At 41.6% G+C, this 17,549-nt stretch overlaps 1 protein-coding gene across 1 annotated transcript in view; it reads right to left on the bottom strand.

Moving 5' to 3' along the window:
* Positions 1-16,946, bottom strand: part of LOC122073852 (sucrose transport protein SUC4-like) — a 28,336-nt gene extending 11,390 nt beyond the window's left edge. The window contains exon 1 of the mRNA XM_042638518.1: positions 16,090-16,946. Coding sequence (XP_042494452.1) covers positions 16,090-16,627 — 538 coding nt within the window. The 5' untranslated portion in view covers positions 16,628-16,946. The remainder of the gene's footprint in view (positions 1-16,089) is intronic.
* Between the last annotated feature and the right edge of the window lie 603 nt (positions 16,947-17,549).

Genomic DNA, 17,549 nt, shown 5'->3' with positions numbered 1-17,549 from the left:
AAATAGAATTATAAATATATTTTGATTGGTCCTACAGTCCAAGCACATATCTATTTTGATCTATTTTAAATCACATAAAATGATTCTACGTACATAAATATTAGTCATTTCTTCCATCTTGTATTCCCTTGACCTTTTTGAAAGGCTCTCTCCACCTTAATCCTCTCAAATCCCGCATCTTCCTTTCTGAGATTTCTAAAGCTGCTTCTGCCCATCTCCTTGAGATTATGTGTTTCCCTCTTGACTCTCTCCCAGTTAAATATCTTGGGCTCCCCCTCATCCCCGCCAGGCTCTCTACCCATCACTGCACTCCCATTCTCGATCTCCTGAGGAAGAGGTTGCAGTTGTGGAAGAGCAAGCTTCTCTCTTATGCTGGGAGGTTTTAGCTTTCCAGATCGGTTCTCTAATCCATGTACCTCTACTGGTGTGGTATCTTTGTTCTTCCCCCTCCCACCATTAAAGCCATTGAGTCTCTCATTTGTTCCTTTCTTTGGAAAGGTTCTGACTCCAGTAAGTTCCTCCATTCCATCCACTGGAGCAATGTCTATCTCCCCAAATCTAAAGGTGGTTTGGGTCTAAGGCGCATCAAAGATATCAACTCTGCGGGCATCTTAAATCTCATTTGGAGGGTGATGACCTAACAAAGCAGCATCTGGGTCTCCTGGGTTTATTCCCATCTTATGAAGCATGACTCCTTTTAGTCCACTTCCATTGGTCCAGACGCATCTTAGGTGTGGCATGGTATCTTTGGCTTAAGACCCTTGGCCATGGATGCCATCTCATATTCTATTGGTAATGGTGTCTCTACGTCCCTCTAGCCGGACCCTTGGCACCCGTCAGGGGTGATTCATCATTTTGTTAGCCCTAAGACTATCTATTTGATGGGTCTTGATCTTCGGTCTTTTCCATCATTCGAAATAACGGCTGCCCCCCCCCCTTCCCCTCCCCCTCTGGATGACATTTGGGCCAACCTCCCCCCTCCCCTTGGGCATAAAGGCAAAGTGGATTCCATTCTCTGGAAGCCCTCCCCTACCAACTTGTTCAGCTCTTCCTCTGCCTGGAACTTCGCCAGATCTTCCACCCCCTCGCTCCCTGGCAAAATCTCCTTTGGTTCAAAGGTCACATTTACTCGTCATTGTTTTATCACTTGGCGGGTCTTCTCCAACTACCTTCCCATGCAATCCTAACTCATTTACCGTCACATGGTTCCTCCTGCCTGTTGTCTGTGCTGGAAAGGCAACGAAGATGTTGACCATTTGTTCTTTTCCTGTCCCTTTTTCTCTGCAATCTGGAAAAAGGTTCTCACCCATTGCTGGCCTGCTAGTAGGAGACCCCTCCCTTTTTGGTAGAGAATGGATCTAGGTTGACATGACATTTCGGGGTCCACCATCTGTGACATTGCTCTGTGCTACCATTAACCACCTCTAGATGGAGCAAAACCTACGTAGATGGACTTCCAACTCCCGCTCTTATGACATGATTTGGAAGGCCATCTATTTTGACGTCAACACCAAAGTTGCCTACCTCCCCCACCGTTCGGTCAGAGATTCCCCAAGGAACATGCTCATTGCTACCTCATGGGGCCTCCCCATCTCGATCTTATCTACTGCTCCCCCCCCCCGATGGATTGTATCCCCTTGTAGTGCTCTGCTTCCCTTGATGGATTGTTCCCCCTTGTAGTGACCGCCTTTTTTTGTTTAGGCTTTTCCCCTTTGCTCCCCCCTATCTCCTCCCCCCTCCCTATTGTATATTCTTCTTCTCCTTTAATATATTTATTCTTACAAAAAAAAAAAAGGAGGGGTGGTCAAGTCCGGATTGAAGGAGTTAGAAGAGCTATAGGAAAACCTAAAATGATCATAGAGGACGTTGTAAGGAATGACATGCAGAAGCTAGGGCTCAACCCTAGTATGACCTCAAATAGAGCAGTTTTGAGGGCAAAGATACATGTAGCCAACCGCTTTTAGGTAGGATGTCCTTATGGTGTTGCAATATTTCTTTCCTTTTCATTTTTTTCCTTTTTTTCTCTTTTTCTTTTTATTTTTTACCCGCTCCTGGATCCATATAGCCAACCCTATTTAGTTGAGAAATGGTTGAGTTGTTGTTGTTGTTGTTGTTGATAGAGAAAATGGTATTAGAGTAGGGGGGCGATTTTAAACTTCTGGGAAGTGCAAAAATTGAGTAAGGACCGATACTTCTTCTCCCTCGGTGCCGTGTGAGCTCCACGTGCAAGGACCATGGGCTCTTGGCCTGCACTTGCGGGGGAGTGTTGATGTATAGATTTACGCTGCCCTTCCCTAACAGTTCAACCTTAACAATTTTTTTGCTTTAGAATATAAAATATAGCTAACACATTTCTCCCTAAAAATGCTGATGGGGTCATACAGAATTCACCAGTAACAATAGAATGGATTCAAAGGAGTAAAGACTTGTATAGCTAGTAGCATGGGCTAATCGAAAGGGAAGACCAACAGGAGCCAATTCCCCTCACCCCCTACCCCCACACAAGAAAAAAAACCTAGAACCCACACACCCACTAGTCACTATCCTTTACTACCTACCCATATATTTTTCTGCTATCAATCAAGAATTTACTAACAAGAATCTATTGAAAGAGATCCTAATTGTTATAGCTCATATAGTTTTGTAGGGTACCTTCAACTTTAATTGAAGCTCAATCAGAGGCCTACTGATCCAACCGCAGGTATCCTCTCTGGTCCTAGCCGCAGGGTTTTTCTCTCTCTTATGGGTTGAGTCTTCTGTTTGGGTTTGCTGCTGGTTTTGTTCTTGAGTCTTTGAGGGTTTGTTTCTGGTCTTAATTCCTTTGTTTCGCTATTATTATCTCTGATTTATATCAAGAAAATTCGAGAGTATTATTTGATTTGTGTTTGGAGTTGTCATGCATTGGGGGTAGTTACTTTTGTAATCCACTTCTACAGTACTGATTTTTCTAAAGTCTTTGAAAATTTACTGCAAGGTGGTAGTGATGCCAAATACTCATTGCATGATGGATATCTCTTCCTAGGAACACATCTGTGCATTCCAAATACATCCTTGAGAACAAGAGCTACATGGAGGTGGAATGGGAGGACACATTGGCAAGGACAAGACACATTCTTTACTTGTTGATTTGTACTATTGCCATGCCTATTGAAGGAAATTCACCACATGATCCAAAGGTGCCATACATGTCAACTTGCAAAAGAAGATCAACAAAATATGGGTCTCTACACAACATTACCCGTACCACATGCACCTTGGTTGCATATTAGTGTGGACTTTTGTCTATGGCTTCTACCAATACGTGAGCAGCACGACTCCATATTTGTGGTGGTGGACAGGTTCTCAAAGATGGCTCATTTTATACCTAGTCGAAAGACATTTGATGTGAGCCACATTACCGAGATCTTTTCCATTGTATGTATGCATGGAATGTCAGAATCCAGTCTTCAATCATGATGTGAAGTTTGTTAGCTACTTCTGGAAGACACTATGGATGAAGACGAACACGAATTTGAAATTCTCTTCGGCATTCCACCCGCAGACGGAAGCTCAAACAGTAGTAGTGAATCAACGCCTTGGTAATCTTCTCCGATGTCTTGTTCGTGATCACGAGAAGAAAAGGCCTTCAATACTTGATATTGTTGAGTTTGCATACAACAGCTCCGTCAACAACACCACAAGATGTACACCTTTTGAGATAGTGCTCGGTCTTCAACCCCGAAGACCCATGGATTTGGTACCATTACCACCTCATGCACTAGTTAGGATTGAGGAAGATGAATTATTTAGCATATTACGGAGGTGCACACTGATGTTCGATGCCATATTGCCATTAGCAATAAATGCTATCAAGCTGCCGCAAACCAACATCATCGTTTCATGGAGTTTCAACTAGGTGATATGGTGATGGTTCGAATTACTCCCGAGCGTTTTCTTTTAGGTACCAACCACAAGCTCCACCATCAGAAGATGGGACCACACAAAGTGCTGAAACACATCAGTCCTAATGCATACATGTTGGAGTTGCCACCAGACATGAAGATTAGCAATGTTTTCAGCGTAGTTGACCTCTCCCTTTATGTGGGACACCATACAGATGACTGTGACACTGAGCACGCATTACGCCTCTAAATTTGTGTGCCCCACCAATGATGAAATTGAAGGTGTGTTTGATAACAAATTTATTGACATGCGGAGAGGTAAGGGTTACTACTCGTTTCTTGTCAAATGGAAGGGACATCCTAACAAGGATTGCACATGGATCCAAGCTAACGACTTCAAGCATCTCGATCCGGATATCTACAAGCGATATATTCCATTCCTCCATTCGTCGGAGATGAATGATTTTGAGAAGGGGAGATGTATTTCCCTCCCACAACCCTGTTTTCACGATTTAGGCTGCTCCCATTTCGCTCACCACTACCACGGGAATTGAATGTAGATCGATTGTCTAGTTTGAAGTACAACAGAAGAAGGCCGGTCCAACCAGCCCCTATCGACCCTAGGCCGGTCCATCCAGCCCAAGACAATGGAAGCCAGTGGTATGGCTTAATTTCCTATCTACCGATTTCAATTTTAAAGTGGTAGTTTGTCTTATTCTAAAGCTTAGCTAACAAGGAAGAGGAAAAACATCACTATTGATTTCTTTTGAGAGATTTTTCTTCTCTTATTCTATAGCTTGGGCAGCATGATATATGGACAAAGAATAGAAGATTGAATGGGCTTTTAGAAGACTTGATTCTTTCCTCTCTGTCCTTTTTTTTTTTTTTTTTTTTAATATTGTCCTTGTTAACAAGCAACTAGTTCCATTTTTGGAAAGTCTTTAGGAAAAAGTTTTATTTTTCCTTTTAAGTTTTTATTTTTTAGGCAAAGCTTAGCCTACATCAAATGTAAGCTCTTTTACACAATTGAATCAATGAATATTATGTTGTTTTCTAACACAAACATTGTCTGAGATAGACTGAAGACAACTGAGATAGTTGCGGGTGAGAGGCTCAAGCTGAGAGAGCCACCCTTACCCACCTTTCTCTTCCATCATTTCTCCATCTCTTCTTTTCTTCTTTCTTATGGTTTTCTGATTGTTGTGTGGGCTATCTAAGCTTTATTAGGAGATTGTTGTCAAGGTTATATCTGTTAGGGATATGCCCACACTCCTATAGTTGGTTTTGATGATAACAAACATATTAAGGTATTTCACAATTTGCCTTCAAGTATTGTTTTGTAGAGACTTCATATCAAAGATCGAATTTGATGAATGAAATGAAGAAATGAAGATTGAAGTCATCAAATGAGGAGTATCAACAAGTTGGTATCAATACTTGAAGAAGGTATCAGAAGAATTCAAGCTTCAAGATGTCAAGACAATGAAGCTCGAAGACTTGGAATTGCAAACAAAAAGAAAATAAGATGAAGTGCCAAAGAGTAGAAGGTTCAAGTGAAGAAGAAGACCACTAGGATAGATTGGTCATTTCTAATGTAATCTATAACTTCCACATATATATGTGCACTCACCACATGCATGTGCATTGCATCATACTAGAATGACCATAGAGCATACCTTGACCAAGTATGGAAAATCTCTAAGTGGTGAGGAACATAATAGGAAAAATGTATTCTAGTGAAATTCTGTGAAAACCACATTAACCTGACTCAAGGGCATTTTAGGCAATCTTAGAGTCGGTATCAGGAGATGAAACCTCATGAAAGTTGTAGGAAATTGAGTCACGATTCCAACGCAACTAATTTCAGGTCAATCCAAGGTCAGACCTAAAAGTTATAGTCAAAACACTGTCGATTGGTCAGTATGACAGCATACTGTCAAAACAGTCTGTCATGTTGGCAGTCGACTGGCTAGAAGCCCCGGTCGACCGGAACTGTCCGAGACCATAGCCGGTCGACCGGTGATTGCCTGGAAGTGCCCTAACGGCTATATTTTGGTATAATGGCTCTTTCCGGTCAACCAGCTACCGATGGCGGTAGACCGGTGGACCTAGAATATGACCGTTTAAGTGAGATTTACTGCCTAAAATGCTCTCCTAAGCTCACCTATAAATACCTCTAATGCTACTCATTAATTAACAATTAATCTCAACTTTGTAGAAGCATTATTTGAGCATTAGAAGTGAGAATTGGTCTACACCATCTCTTGAGTTCAAGTTCTTCATTTTACATTCAAGAGGAACTCAAGACCATCTACAAGTCTTCATCTACATCTTGGCATTTACATTACAAGCATCAAGAAGACTTCAAAAGGTGCATTCATTCTATCATTATTGCATATTTCATTTGCACCACACCGGAGGTAATCCTCTTTTATTCCACTTCTCCATTTTCTATTTTACCTTAAGTCTAGACTGTACTTAGGCTTGTGTAAAGACCCTCTCATCCTTAAGAGATTGTAAGGATCCTCTTATCCTTAAGAGTGTAAGGTGCCTCTTTACCTTAAAGGAGATTGTAAGGTGCCTCTCTACCTACAAAGGAGATTGTAAAGGCGCCTCTTTGCCTGTAAAGGGGATTTGTAAGGATAATCTTATCCGTGAAAAAGATTATAAAGGTTTTCTTCTCTACCTATCGTACTGAAAGGGAGAACTAATGGAATACCTTACAAGAGGATTCTTGTAGAGAGTGGACTAAACTCGGATTGAATCGAACCACTATAATTCTCAGTGTTGTGTGATTGTGCTAGTTTTATATTCATTCCGTATTTTATTTACAATCACATTTGGACCTATACATCAAAAAGAATTTAATTTCCACTAGTGTAACCTATTCACCCCCCCCCCTCTAGGTTATTTCAATATCATAATATGTTGTCATTGTGTTTGGGTTTCTCTTCAATATAGTTCAATAATTGCGGCAGCCATTGAAGGTTAATTTTCTGGGCTGCAATTGATCTCTTATATCTCCCTGGTCATTGATCCTCTACAAGCCATCTTTTGAGGACTTCACAAGAATGGTGCAAATACCACTTTATCAAGATATCTTGGTCTTCCAATGACTGGTTGTTGAGTTCTCTGAAATATCCCCTTTTGGTGCCCTAATTAAAAAATTCTAATATCTTCCCAATCAGCTAGCAGTTCAGGTCAAGCTTTTGGGACATCAATTAGGCTATTAAAAGCCCCACTTGACTAGCCTTGCAGCCTCTTCTAAGGCCTGCCCAGATAGTTATTAGATTTTGTCTTAATTGACCTAATTTTCAAGTTTCAAATTGTTCCTTATTCTGTCCAGTTTACCAAAGTTGTGTTCTAAGATTTATTGCTTGATAATAGACCCTTTGTGACTGTCATCTAAGTTCTATTATTACCAGGGTACTGGTGGGTTGTTACCTACTATTTTTGTACTTTTGTTTACGCTAGCCAAGAGGCCTATTTTATTAATATTGTTTGGGTTATCAGCAATACTATATTGGAGTTGTTTATTGGGGTTGAGTACTGGTATTCAGCCTTAAATTACAAGAACAATGAAATTAAGGAAAATAATTGTCCACCAGGATCCCATATCTTAATAGGAAAAATCCCAATTAATGAAGCCAAAATGGTCATTTCCCGGCGTGCCAATCTCGTTGTAGAGAATGGTATCTTCATGGAGGAAGTGGTGAATGATTTGCATTGCTTGGGCTTCCTTTCCATTGCTTGAACCAGAATGGTACCTCCTCGTTCAATGCTCCGGATGCACTATTATGGTGGCTGCAATTGGCAGCAACTCGATCTTTTTCATGATTTCATCCAACAAAATCAAATTGGTCGCTTAAATATCACAGATCTTATTGAAATTTTGCTCCATAATGTTTGGGTAATTCATTGGCTCTGATATATGTGCATGAGGAGAGAAAATAGGATAGAGATTGAAGAGATAAAATAAGCATAAAGGGTTGCATTTACGGATGAAGATGGACATCTTGGCTCGGATGAGGAAGCCTACATCATCTCTTTTAGAGATAATTTAGGGAATTCAAGTCTATTTCATTTTATAATATGTAAGCAATTTAAAGAGTACAAATCCAAATCCATTAAGATAACTTCTAATAACCCAATTTGCCCCACTACTTCCAGAAAATTAACCCCAACTACTACACATGTAACAATTAACCACTCGATTAATCCTAACCATCAGGTTCATCAGTCAATAAATATGAACCCTCCACTTAATAAGTTAATATGAGACAAAATCAATACTATGTAATACAGAGATAATTACATATCCACCCATGTTCCTCCATCAGTTGCCTACATATAATCAATGCCATATGGCTTTGTCATAAATTCTGCAGCATCCATTAGTTAGGGGACGTTGTACGCTGGCAATGTTTTAAGTTCCCCTACCCACATCATATATATTTTGTCTCAAAGTCGTCAATATCAAATGACCAAAGCTACACCTTTGCCAATACATTCTTTTGGGTGGGGACATGGCTGCGGGGCTCATGGGAGAGATATAGCAAACCAATATATAAATTTTAGGGATACACAGTAGGATGGCACGAAGTCCTTTATAATTTGATGTATGTTTCATGACAAGGGAGATTATATTAGTAAGTCCACCTAAGAGAATGAACTTGATCTCTTTTTTTTTTTTTTTTTTTTTGGGGGGTGGGGGGGATTCCAGAAAGCTCAAAATTTTAATGCACAGAAAGGGGGCTTAAAGATCATTTAATCAGGCTGAACATTGGCACATGATCATAGTGGTGTGAGCCACCCAACGGTGGGTCCTCACCTTCTTAACATGAGAGAGGTGGCTGACTTTGAGTGGAAAAGAAGGGCCACAGTTCCATTGTTAAACCAGACCAGACATATTGGTGGTTTTAGTTCCTAAAAACAGTATTTGATCAAAACAGGTCAAAATTGGTCATAACCATTTAAAAAGGGGTAGAAACTGGAGAAAACAGGCAGTTTTCGTAAGAACCCAAAAAAATGAGACAGGTGGATAATGAAACATGTCACACATTCTGTTTGCTGGATCTTTGGAGCAAAAACTGGTTGAAACCATGCAAATTGGAAACCTTTCCATCTAAAGTCCAATTCTCTAAGAAACTATGGGAGCATACAGGGAGGTTCAATTATGGTCTGTTAAGCACCCAAGTCATGAATTAATAAGGGTTATTAGTAGTAATATTATAGATAAGAGAATAAAAGAAATTGTTGGTGTATGATGTCTTGTATTCCGTCGCAGTTTAATCCAAGGAGTACTGGTGCAGCACCTAGACAGGCAGGATGGCGGTCCCGCGATCCGGTTAGCGGGCCGTGGGGATTGCAAGGGGGGCAGGAGGCCCCCCTGCATGGCAGGGGGTGTAGGGGGCGCAGCTCTCCGCTCAAATTTTTTATTTGAGGGCAATTGTGTACTTTCCGGATTAGGATTTTTTCGCTATATATTTGTAGCGAGGGTTTCTTTCTCTATAATGCAAGCAATACTGAGAGGTGTGAGGACGAGCGCTGTAACCCTATTCTCCATTGATAGTGAAGCAGGATCTCATCTCACCGGGGACGTAGGCAACCTTGCCAAACCTCGTAAAATCCGTGTGCATTTTTTGTTTTGTTTTTCCATTATCTTCTGCATCGTTTTAGGGTTGCGTTTCTACAAATTGGTATCAGAGCTCTAGGTTTTCGTTTTCTAGGGTTTACTATCACGATGGCAGGGAAGGGATCGAATGTCAAGTATGATATCGAGAGGTTTAATGAGAAGAACAATTTCACCCTCTGGCGTCAAAGGATGAAGGATCTTCTGATACAGCAAGGTTTGACAAAAACGTTGTTGGGGAAGTCGAAGAAACCTGCAAAAATTACTGAAGAAGATTGGGAAGAGATGGAGGAAAAGGCGGTAAGTGCTATTCGATTAAATCTTTCTGATGATGCCCTACAATATGTTGTGGGTATCGAATCTGCACCGCAGTTATGGTCGAAACTTGAAAGCATCTACATGACGAAGTCCTTAACGAACAAATTGTTTGTGAAGAAGCAATTGTATTCTCTACAGATGGAGGAAGGTACGGATCTATTAGAGCATCTTAACATGTTCAATCAGATCATAAGTAAACTTGCAAACCTAGAGGTTAAGATCGAGGATGAAGACAAGGCGTCATTATTGCTGTCGTCGCTCCCAGAATCATATGATCACCTAGTAACGACTCTTTTGTACGGAAAGGAGACCCTTGAGATGGATGAAGTCACAGCTGCCCTCATGTCCAATGATACAAGGAAGAAGGCTAGTAGTACGAAATCTCAAGGAGAAGGTTTTTTTCGAAGGTGACAAAGAACAGGAAAGAGGGAGATCAAATCAGAAGGGATCTGGGAAGAGTCGATCGAAATCAAAAGGGGCAAAGACAAATGTCTCTTGTTACTATTGCAAGAAGGAAGGTCATCTGAAGAGAGAGTGCTTGAAGAAGAAGGCGGACTTAAAGAAGAAAGGTGTAGATAAGGCATCTGAGGAAGCTAGCGTGGCTGACAGTTCAGATGGAGATGATGGAGATGTACTCTCTATATCATCAGGTAAGAATCAACCTTCTGATTCTTGGATTTTAGATTCTGGATGTTCATATCACATGTGTCCACATAAGGATTGGTTTGATACATATCAACCATATAATGGTGGGTCTGTCCTAATGGGGAATGATGCCGTATGCAAGACCATTGGGATAGGCACTATCAAAATCAAGATGTTTGATGGGATAGTAAGAACCTTAGCAGATATGAGACATGTACTAGAATTAAGGAAAAACTTAATATCTTTGGGGGCACTTGACTCAAATGGCTGCAAGTACATAGCAGAAGGTGGAGTTCTCAAAGTTATTAAGGGTGTAATGGTTATCATGAAGGGATAGCTAGCAGGAAACCTATACAGACTCATAGGGAGCACAGTTATAGGTGGAGCATCTGTGACTACAGATGCAGTATTTGATACAGATGATATCTATCTGTGGCATATACGGTTAGGGCATATGGGAGAAAGAGGACTGATAGAGCTTCATAAAAGGAAAATGTTAAAGGGAGTAAAAACTTGTAAACTAAACTTCTGCAAGTATTGTGTGTTCGGAAAACAATGCAAGGTTAGTTCCAAAACTGCAAAACATAAGAGTAAAGGGGTGCTTAATTATGTACACAGCGATGTATGGGGTCCTTCAACAACAAAATCTAAAGGTGGGGCAGAATACTTCGTGACCTTTGTTGATGATTACTCAAGGAAAGTCTGGATCTACTTCATAAAGCATAAAAATGAGGTGTTCACTAAATTTAAGGAATGGAAGGCTGAGGTAGAAAGGAAGACAGGAAAGAAAATTAAATACTTGAGAATAGATAATGGAGGAGAGTACACATACAAGCAGTTTCTAGAATTGTGCAAAGCTGAAGGGATTACACGTCACTTCACGGTTCCAAATACACCACAGCAAAATGGTGTAGCTGAAAGGATGAACAGAACACTTCTAGAAAGAGCTCGACGTATGAGGCTGAATGCAGGGTTAAGCAAGAGATTTTGGGCAGAAGCAGTGAACATGGCCCGTTTCCTCATCAATAGGTCTCCATCAAAGGCGATTGATTGTAAAATTCCTGAAGATGTATGGACAGGAAAACCAGTAGATTATTCTATTCTAAAAATATTTGGTTGTCCAGCCTATGCGCACGTTGAGAGTGAGCAACGTTCCAAGTTAAACTCAAAGTCTAAGCAGTGTATCTTTCTTGGTTTTAAGAAAGGTGTAAAGGGATTCAAGTTGTGGGATCCAAGTTCACAGAAAGTTGTGGTTAGCAGAGACGTTGTGTTTGATGAGTCTCATTTAGTGAAGTCAAATTACAATTCACAAGCAGTTGATGAAAATAAAGAAGGTTCTACTGTGCAGGTGGAGTTAGGTGATTTAGAAATAACAAGAGAGAATGAGTCATCAAGTGACTTACCAGGACAACAGGAAGCAGTAGAAGTTCCCTATACTGTGGCAAAGGGTAAAGGAAAGCGCACTCATAAAGCACCTATGAGATGCGGATTTGAGGACATGATTGTCTATGCCCTCACTGTAGGTACAGGTGATCCATCTTCCTACCATGATGCTTTGAGTGATGCACAGTATGATAAATGGATGACAACCATGATGGAGGAAATGGAATCTCTACAGAACAACAAGACTTGGGAGATTGTGGAAAACCCAACAAAAGAAAAATCATTGGGTGTAAATGGGTCTTTCGTAAGAAAGAGGCAGCATCTGAGAAGGAGCGTGAAAGGTATAAGGCCAGACTTGTAGCCGAGGGCTATGCACAAAAGGAGGGGATAGACTACAATGAAATATTCTCTCCAGTGGTGAAACACACTTCGATCAGGGTACTACTTGCTTTGGTGGCCATGTATGATTTAGAGCTTGAACAACTTGATGTGAAAACTGCATTTCTTCATGGTGACTTAGAGGAACAAATTTATATGGAGCAGCCTGAAGGTTTCAAGGTGCAGGGAAAGGAAGACCATGTTTGTCTGCCTAAGAGGTCGCTTTATGGCCTTAAGCAATCTCCTAGGCAGTGGTACAAGCGCTTTGATTCCCACATGATGAAGATTGGCTACACAAGAAGTGAGTATGATAGTTGTGTTTATTATAAAGTGTCAAGTGATAATTCTATTATTTTGTTGATGCTTTATGTTGATGACATGCTCATTGTTGCAAAGAACAAACATAATATAGTCTCTTTGAAGTCTTTGTTGAGTGCTGAATTTGAGATGAAGGATCTTGGTGCCGCTAAGAAGATCCTTGGCATGGAAATCCTTAGAGATAGAAATGCAGGTAAACTTTGGGTAACTCAGAAGAGGAATATTGAAAATGTGCTAGAGCGTTTCAATATGGAAAAGGCTAAGCCGGTTAGCACTCCGTTAGCTGGCCACTTCAAGTTATCTGAAAGGGAATGCCCTACAACACATGAGGAGGTGGAGATGTCTCAAGTCCCTTATGCTAGCGCAGTTGGGAGTCTCATGTATGCTATGATTTGTAGCAGGCCGGATTTGTCTCATGCAGTCAGTGTTGTTAGCAGATACATGAGTAATCCAAGGAAGGAGCATTGGAATGCAATTAAGTGGATCTTCAGATATTTGAGCAAGACTAAAGATATAGGTGTTATGTTCAGTGGTAAGGAAAGTTCTACAGAATTGGCAGGTTATGTTGATTCTGACTGTGCTGGTGATTTAGATAAGAGGAGGTCTACTACAGGGTATGTATTTACATTGGCTGGTGGACCTATATCATAGAGGGCGATGCTTCAGTTTACAATTGCATTGTCCACTACAGAGGCAGAGTACATGGCAGCAGTTGAGGCTGCCAAGGAAGGAGTCTGGTTGGCTGGACTGGTTGGTGAGTTGGGGTTGGAGCAAGGAGGTACAGTGTTACATTGTGACAGTCAGAGTGCCATACATCTTGCAAAGAATCAGGTGTTTCATGCAAGGACAAAGCATATTGATATGAGATTTCACAAGATCAGGGAGCTTGTGTCAGAAGGCAGTATTCACTTCAGAAAAATTCATACAGATCTCAATCCTGCAGATATGTTTACAAAGCCAGCTACTATAGAGAAGTTCGAGTCCTGTTTAGACTTAATTAATATTACTCATTGTTGAAGATGAGGGACGCACCAAATAGGTGCAGGTTTGTATCTCTAATGAGGTATAATGATGAAGACGTCTACAAGTTATCTTTACAAGAGGTTCAACAGAATTCAAGCCAAGGTGGAGATTCTTGGTGGATGATGTCTTGTATTCCGTCGTAGTTTAATCCAAGGAGTACTAGTGCAGCACCTAGACAGGCAGGACGGCGGTCCCGCTAGCCGGTTAGCGGGCTGTGGGGGTTGCAAGGGGGGCAGGAGGCCCCCTGCTCAAATTTTTTATTTGAGGGTAATTGTGTACTTTTCGGATTAGGGTTTTTTCGTTATATATTTGTAGCGAAGGTTTTTTTCTCTATAATGCAAGCAATACTGAGAGGTGTGAGGACGAGCGCTGTAACCCTATTCTCCATTGATAGTGAAGCAGGATCTCATCTCACCGGGGATGTAGGCAACCTTGCCGAACCTCGTAAAATCCGTGTGCATTGTTTGTTTTGTTTTTCCATTATCTTCTGCATCGTTTTAGGGTTGCGTTTCTACATAAATACCATGAGATGTGAAACTGTACAACAGTATGAAAAATATTTTCATTAATGCGTATTATTTGTAAAACTATTTGACATACAATTCAAAAATTGGCAAACAAGTACATGTAGTTTAAGACTAAATATATTACAAACATATAATATGCACATTATAAATGTATCATTGCCATACTTTGCCTATATGATAGGATTATGTTTTCCTTTACCCGTGGAAAATGAAAAAATTTCTTCTCCACTGGTGATGTGACTCTGTGATTGGATTTGTGTGCCATCATTAACTCATAGCCCTACTGTTTTAGACCATAGGGTCGAAAATACCCTTCGTCAAGCCAATCAAAGGGTCAGACCTCCATCGTAAGAAGATTCTCCCTTCACCATGGGTGAAAAAAATTGGGTTCATAATGATGAGGATAAAGTTTTCCTTCCTCCACCCTGAATGGTGAATGTTTAACCACCACTGTGATCTCATAATTATTCCCCCTACTGTACAAAGCTCCGAAATGCCTTTGGCACTACCTTAGGAGTCTCATCCAACCGCCAGAAGTGCTGGGTGAAGGAAAATTGGATCCTAATAATAATATAACAAAGTACATTTCATATATAACATTGTTATGTATCAATACAGTAACATGTATGCAAAATTTTCACATATACTAGCCCCGAACTTTTGAAAATAATAAGGAAAATAATGAGAAGAACATTTTCTAACCAGCTAACACCTAATTACGCAATAACCTGTTCCAATACCAATAGATGCTGACCTGATAATTATGCTCCAAGGATACATGCAAACAGAAATCTCATCCTTGTGCAGGTCCAGTGATCAATCAGGTGAGGACCCTTTCAACTAAAGCTAGTGTCAAAGGATTGTGATTCCCCTTGGGTCACTACTCACAAAATATACACCCATGTCCGCCCAGCTGTCTGATGGTTAATTGGACGGCCCAATCCACATTCTCTGCGACGCGCGGTGAGGTGCGATGAGCATGCATCTAAGCACACACCCAAGGGGGCTCACAACCACCCAATGCTCACTGCACCGATACAGCCACTGCAGACGTTTTTCAAGGATATTTTGCTACTGATATAACCCCTTGAATAGCGAGTGGGGAGACTAGAGACCAGAGTCGCTCTGGTGGTTCGTGCGTCCCTTGTCGAAGGTTGGCCTTGGGTCCCCCCACCAAACCCCATATTGCAGTTCGCGGTGGCACTGCGCTCCTGGTCACTCTTCTCTTTTGCAAATAAGTACGGTCCCTTATGGACCCCTCCTAGCCCTATGTGGACTGTTGTCATGAGTCTTGACCCCTTGGTGAGTCTCTCTTTCTCTCTCTCTTTGGCCCATTGTGTCTATTCTATGGCCCCTCAGTCGGCCACCTTCCCTTGTAATAAAGAGAAGGAAGAAAGAACCCTGCCTGCCCCTGTGACTCCTGTGCTGACGTGCGTGGTCGATGCTCCCCCAAGCCGGCGTCTTAGGAACGAAATATAACTCCTCCGTCTGGGGAAGACGACCGTCCATGAAGCATTAGCCAGCCACGAAATTACGTAAAACTCCTCAAAAATCCCCACTCACACACTAACACCACACAGTCAGGGGCTGCGTGCTGGTATCAAAGAGGAGCGGATTTTGTTTGTATCAACAGCAGGGGTATTATCGTCCAAATAGAAAAAAAGAAAAACTTAACACGAGGGTCGTTTCCGTAATATCCTAAACGAAACGTCGAAACGCAGAAAAGGAGCATTGCCTTTAACAAAGCACCTGAGAAAACACTAGTAAGAAACGTAAAAGGCAACCATTGGAAATTCTCGCGATAACGGAGAAGCAAAAGGAACTAGCGAGACTTCACTTTAGGGTTTATTAAGCAATTTTGATTTCTGTGCAATCAAAGCATAGAAATGTAGACGAGAAGAAGAAGAAGAATTTAGTAGAAGATTACGAACAAATTTAAACAACAAAGACAACAAAATTGAATAATTTGAAGTGGAAAACTAACCAGTGAGATCGGCCAGGAGAGCTCTGCAAGGTCCCTGAGTCATATTATTAGCGACGTCAAGCAACCAAAACCCCAAAACAAAAGCCACGATAGCCCTCGGCTTGGACTCCGCCGTGTCGCCGAGTATTCGACCGATGTCGGTGGCATGCCCTATAATTAGAACAGCGACAACAATCGAGGTGGCTCCGACAAGGATGAAAGGCCGCCGTCTTCCGAAACGGCTGGTGCAGCGGTCGCTCATGTGCCCGACCAGTGGCTGGACCAGTAAACCGGACAGCGGCCCACATAGCCATACGAGACTAGCCCACGCGTGAGGGATCCCAAGCTCCTGCACGTATGGAGTAAGGAGAGAGAGCTGTAGTGCCCACCCGAACTGAATCCCGCCAGCCACCGAGGCCACCCGGAATAACCTCTTTAACGGCACCTTGCTTCGAGCTGGAGCTGGAGCTGGAGCTCGAGCTCGAGTTGGGGGTCGAACCCTGGCTCGCTTGGCCTGGACCTCGGCCTCTGCCTCCACTTCGATTTCAGGCCTTGTCATTTCTCTGTTTCTAAGCTTTGAGAGTTTAACCTGAAATGACAGAGATCGTCCAGTAGCAAAGGGGTGGTGGGGAAAGTAGCATCGGGAAAGGGAATGGATCAATGGAACGACGTTAGATAATATGGGCTGCGAGTAAGGGCAAAATTGGTGTCATCAAAAGGAGATTGTAGGCGAAGCTTTGCTTGTTTGATTCTATCCATTTGACAGTTGGGTTCTTCTAGTTCGGCGGTTGTCAGTCCTGAAACTCCTGACTCTTGAGTTACCTTTCGGTTCCATTTCCTCTATAATAATCAAAGGTGAACGCATAAAGGCAAGGTTAATGATCCTGTGCTAATCACACCGATATTTTATTAGATTAAATTTTCCTTCGCTTGTGAAGAAAGAACTCTTCATCACTCGCGATGGAATTAAAGTTTTGTATATCATTAGCTCTCATCATTTATTTAAAAATAAAAATAAAAAACCCACCAAGATTAAAGTTAAGTGAAATGTCAATGGCAATGGATGATGATACCGATCGGCTGAAATTGATTGGGGATCGGAATCGACGAGGATCAGTCTAATCCTATAAACCCTTCTAAAAGGATTGATTCGGATCGGTATGACTCAGGATTGGGCTTTGACTGATCTTGATTTTAAGGGTTCATGAAGTGGGGACCTGTAACCCATGGTGTGAAATGAAGTGGGAGTGATTATATGCAAGAGATGGGATTTGAACTCAATAATATTAGGTCCTTATTTAAAGGCAAAATATATTAGATTTCTTTCATTTATATTGTCCAAGACCTTTTCTTTTGTTGATCTGGGGCTTGCCCCAGTGGTTGTAAACTCTCCCTCGATAGAGTGTTTCAAGTACTTGATCAGTAGATCAAGTTCCCTTGATGGGAGATTAATTGGATCCTTTGGTTAGCCTACATGTTCA

The sequence above is a fragment of the Macadamia integrifolia genome, chromosome 3 (assembly GCF_013358625.1).
Source record: "Macadamia integrifolia cultivar HAES 741 chromosome 3, SCU_Mint_v3, whole genome shotgun sequence".
In the NCBI taxonomy this organism is placed as follows: domain Eukaryota; kingdom Viridiplantae; phylum Streptophyta; class Magnoliopsida; order Proteales; family Proteaceae; genus Macadamia; species Macadamia integrifolia.
This window is presented reverse-complemented; position numbering and strand designations above follow the sequence as displayed.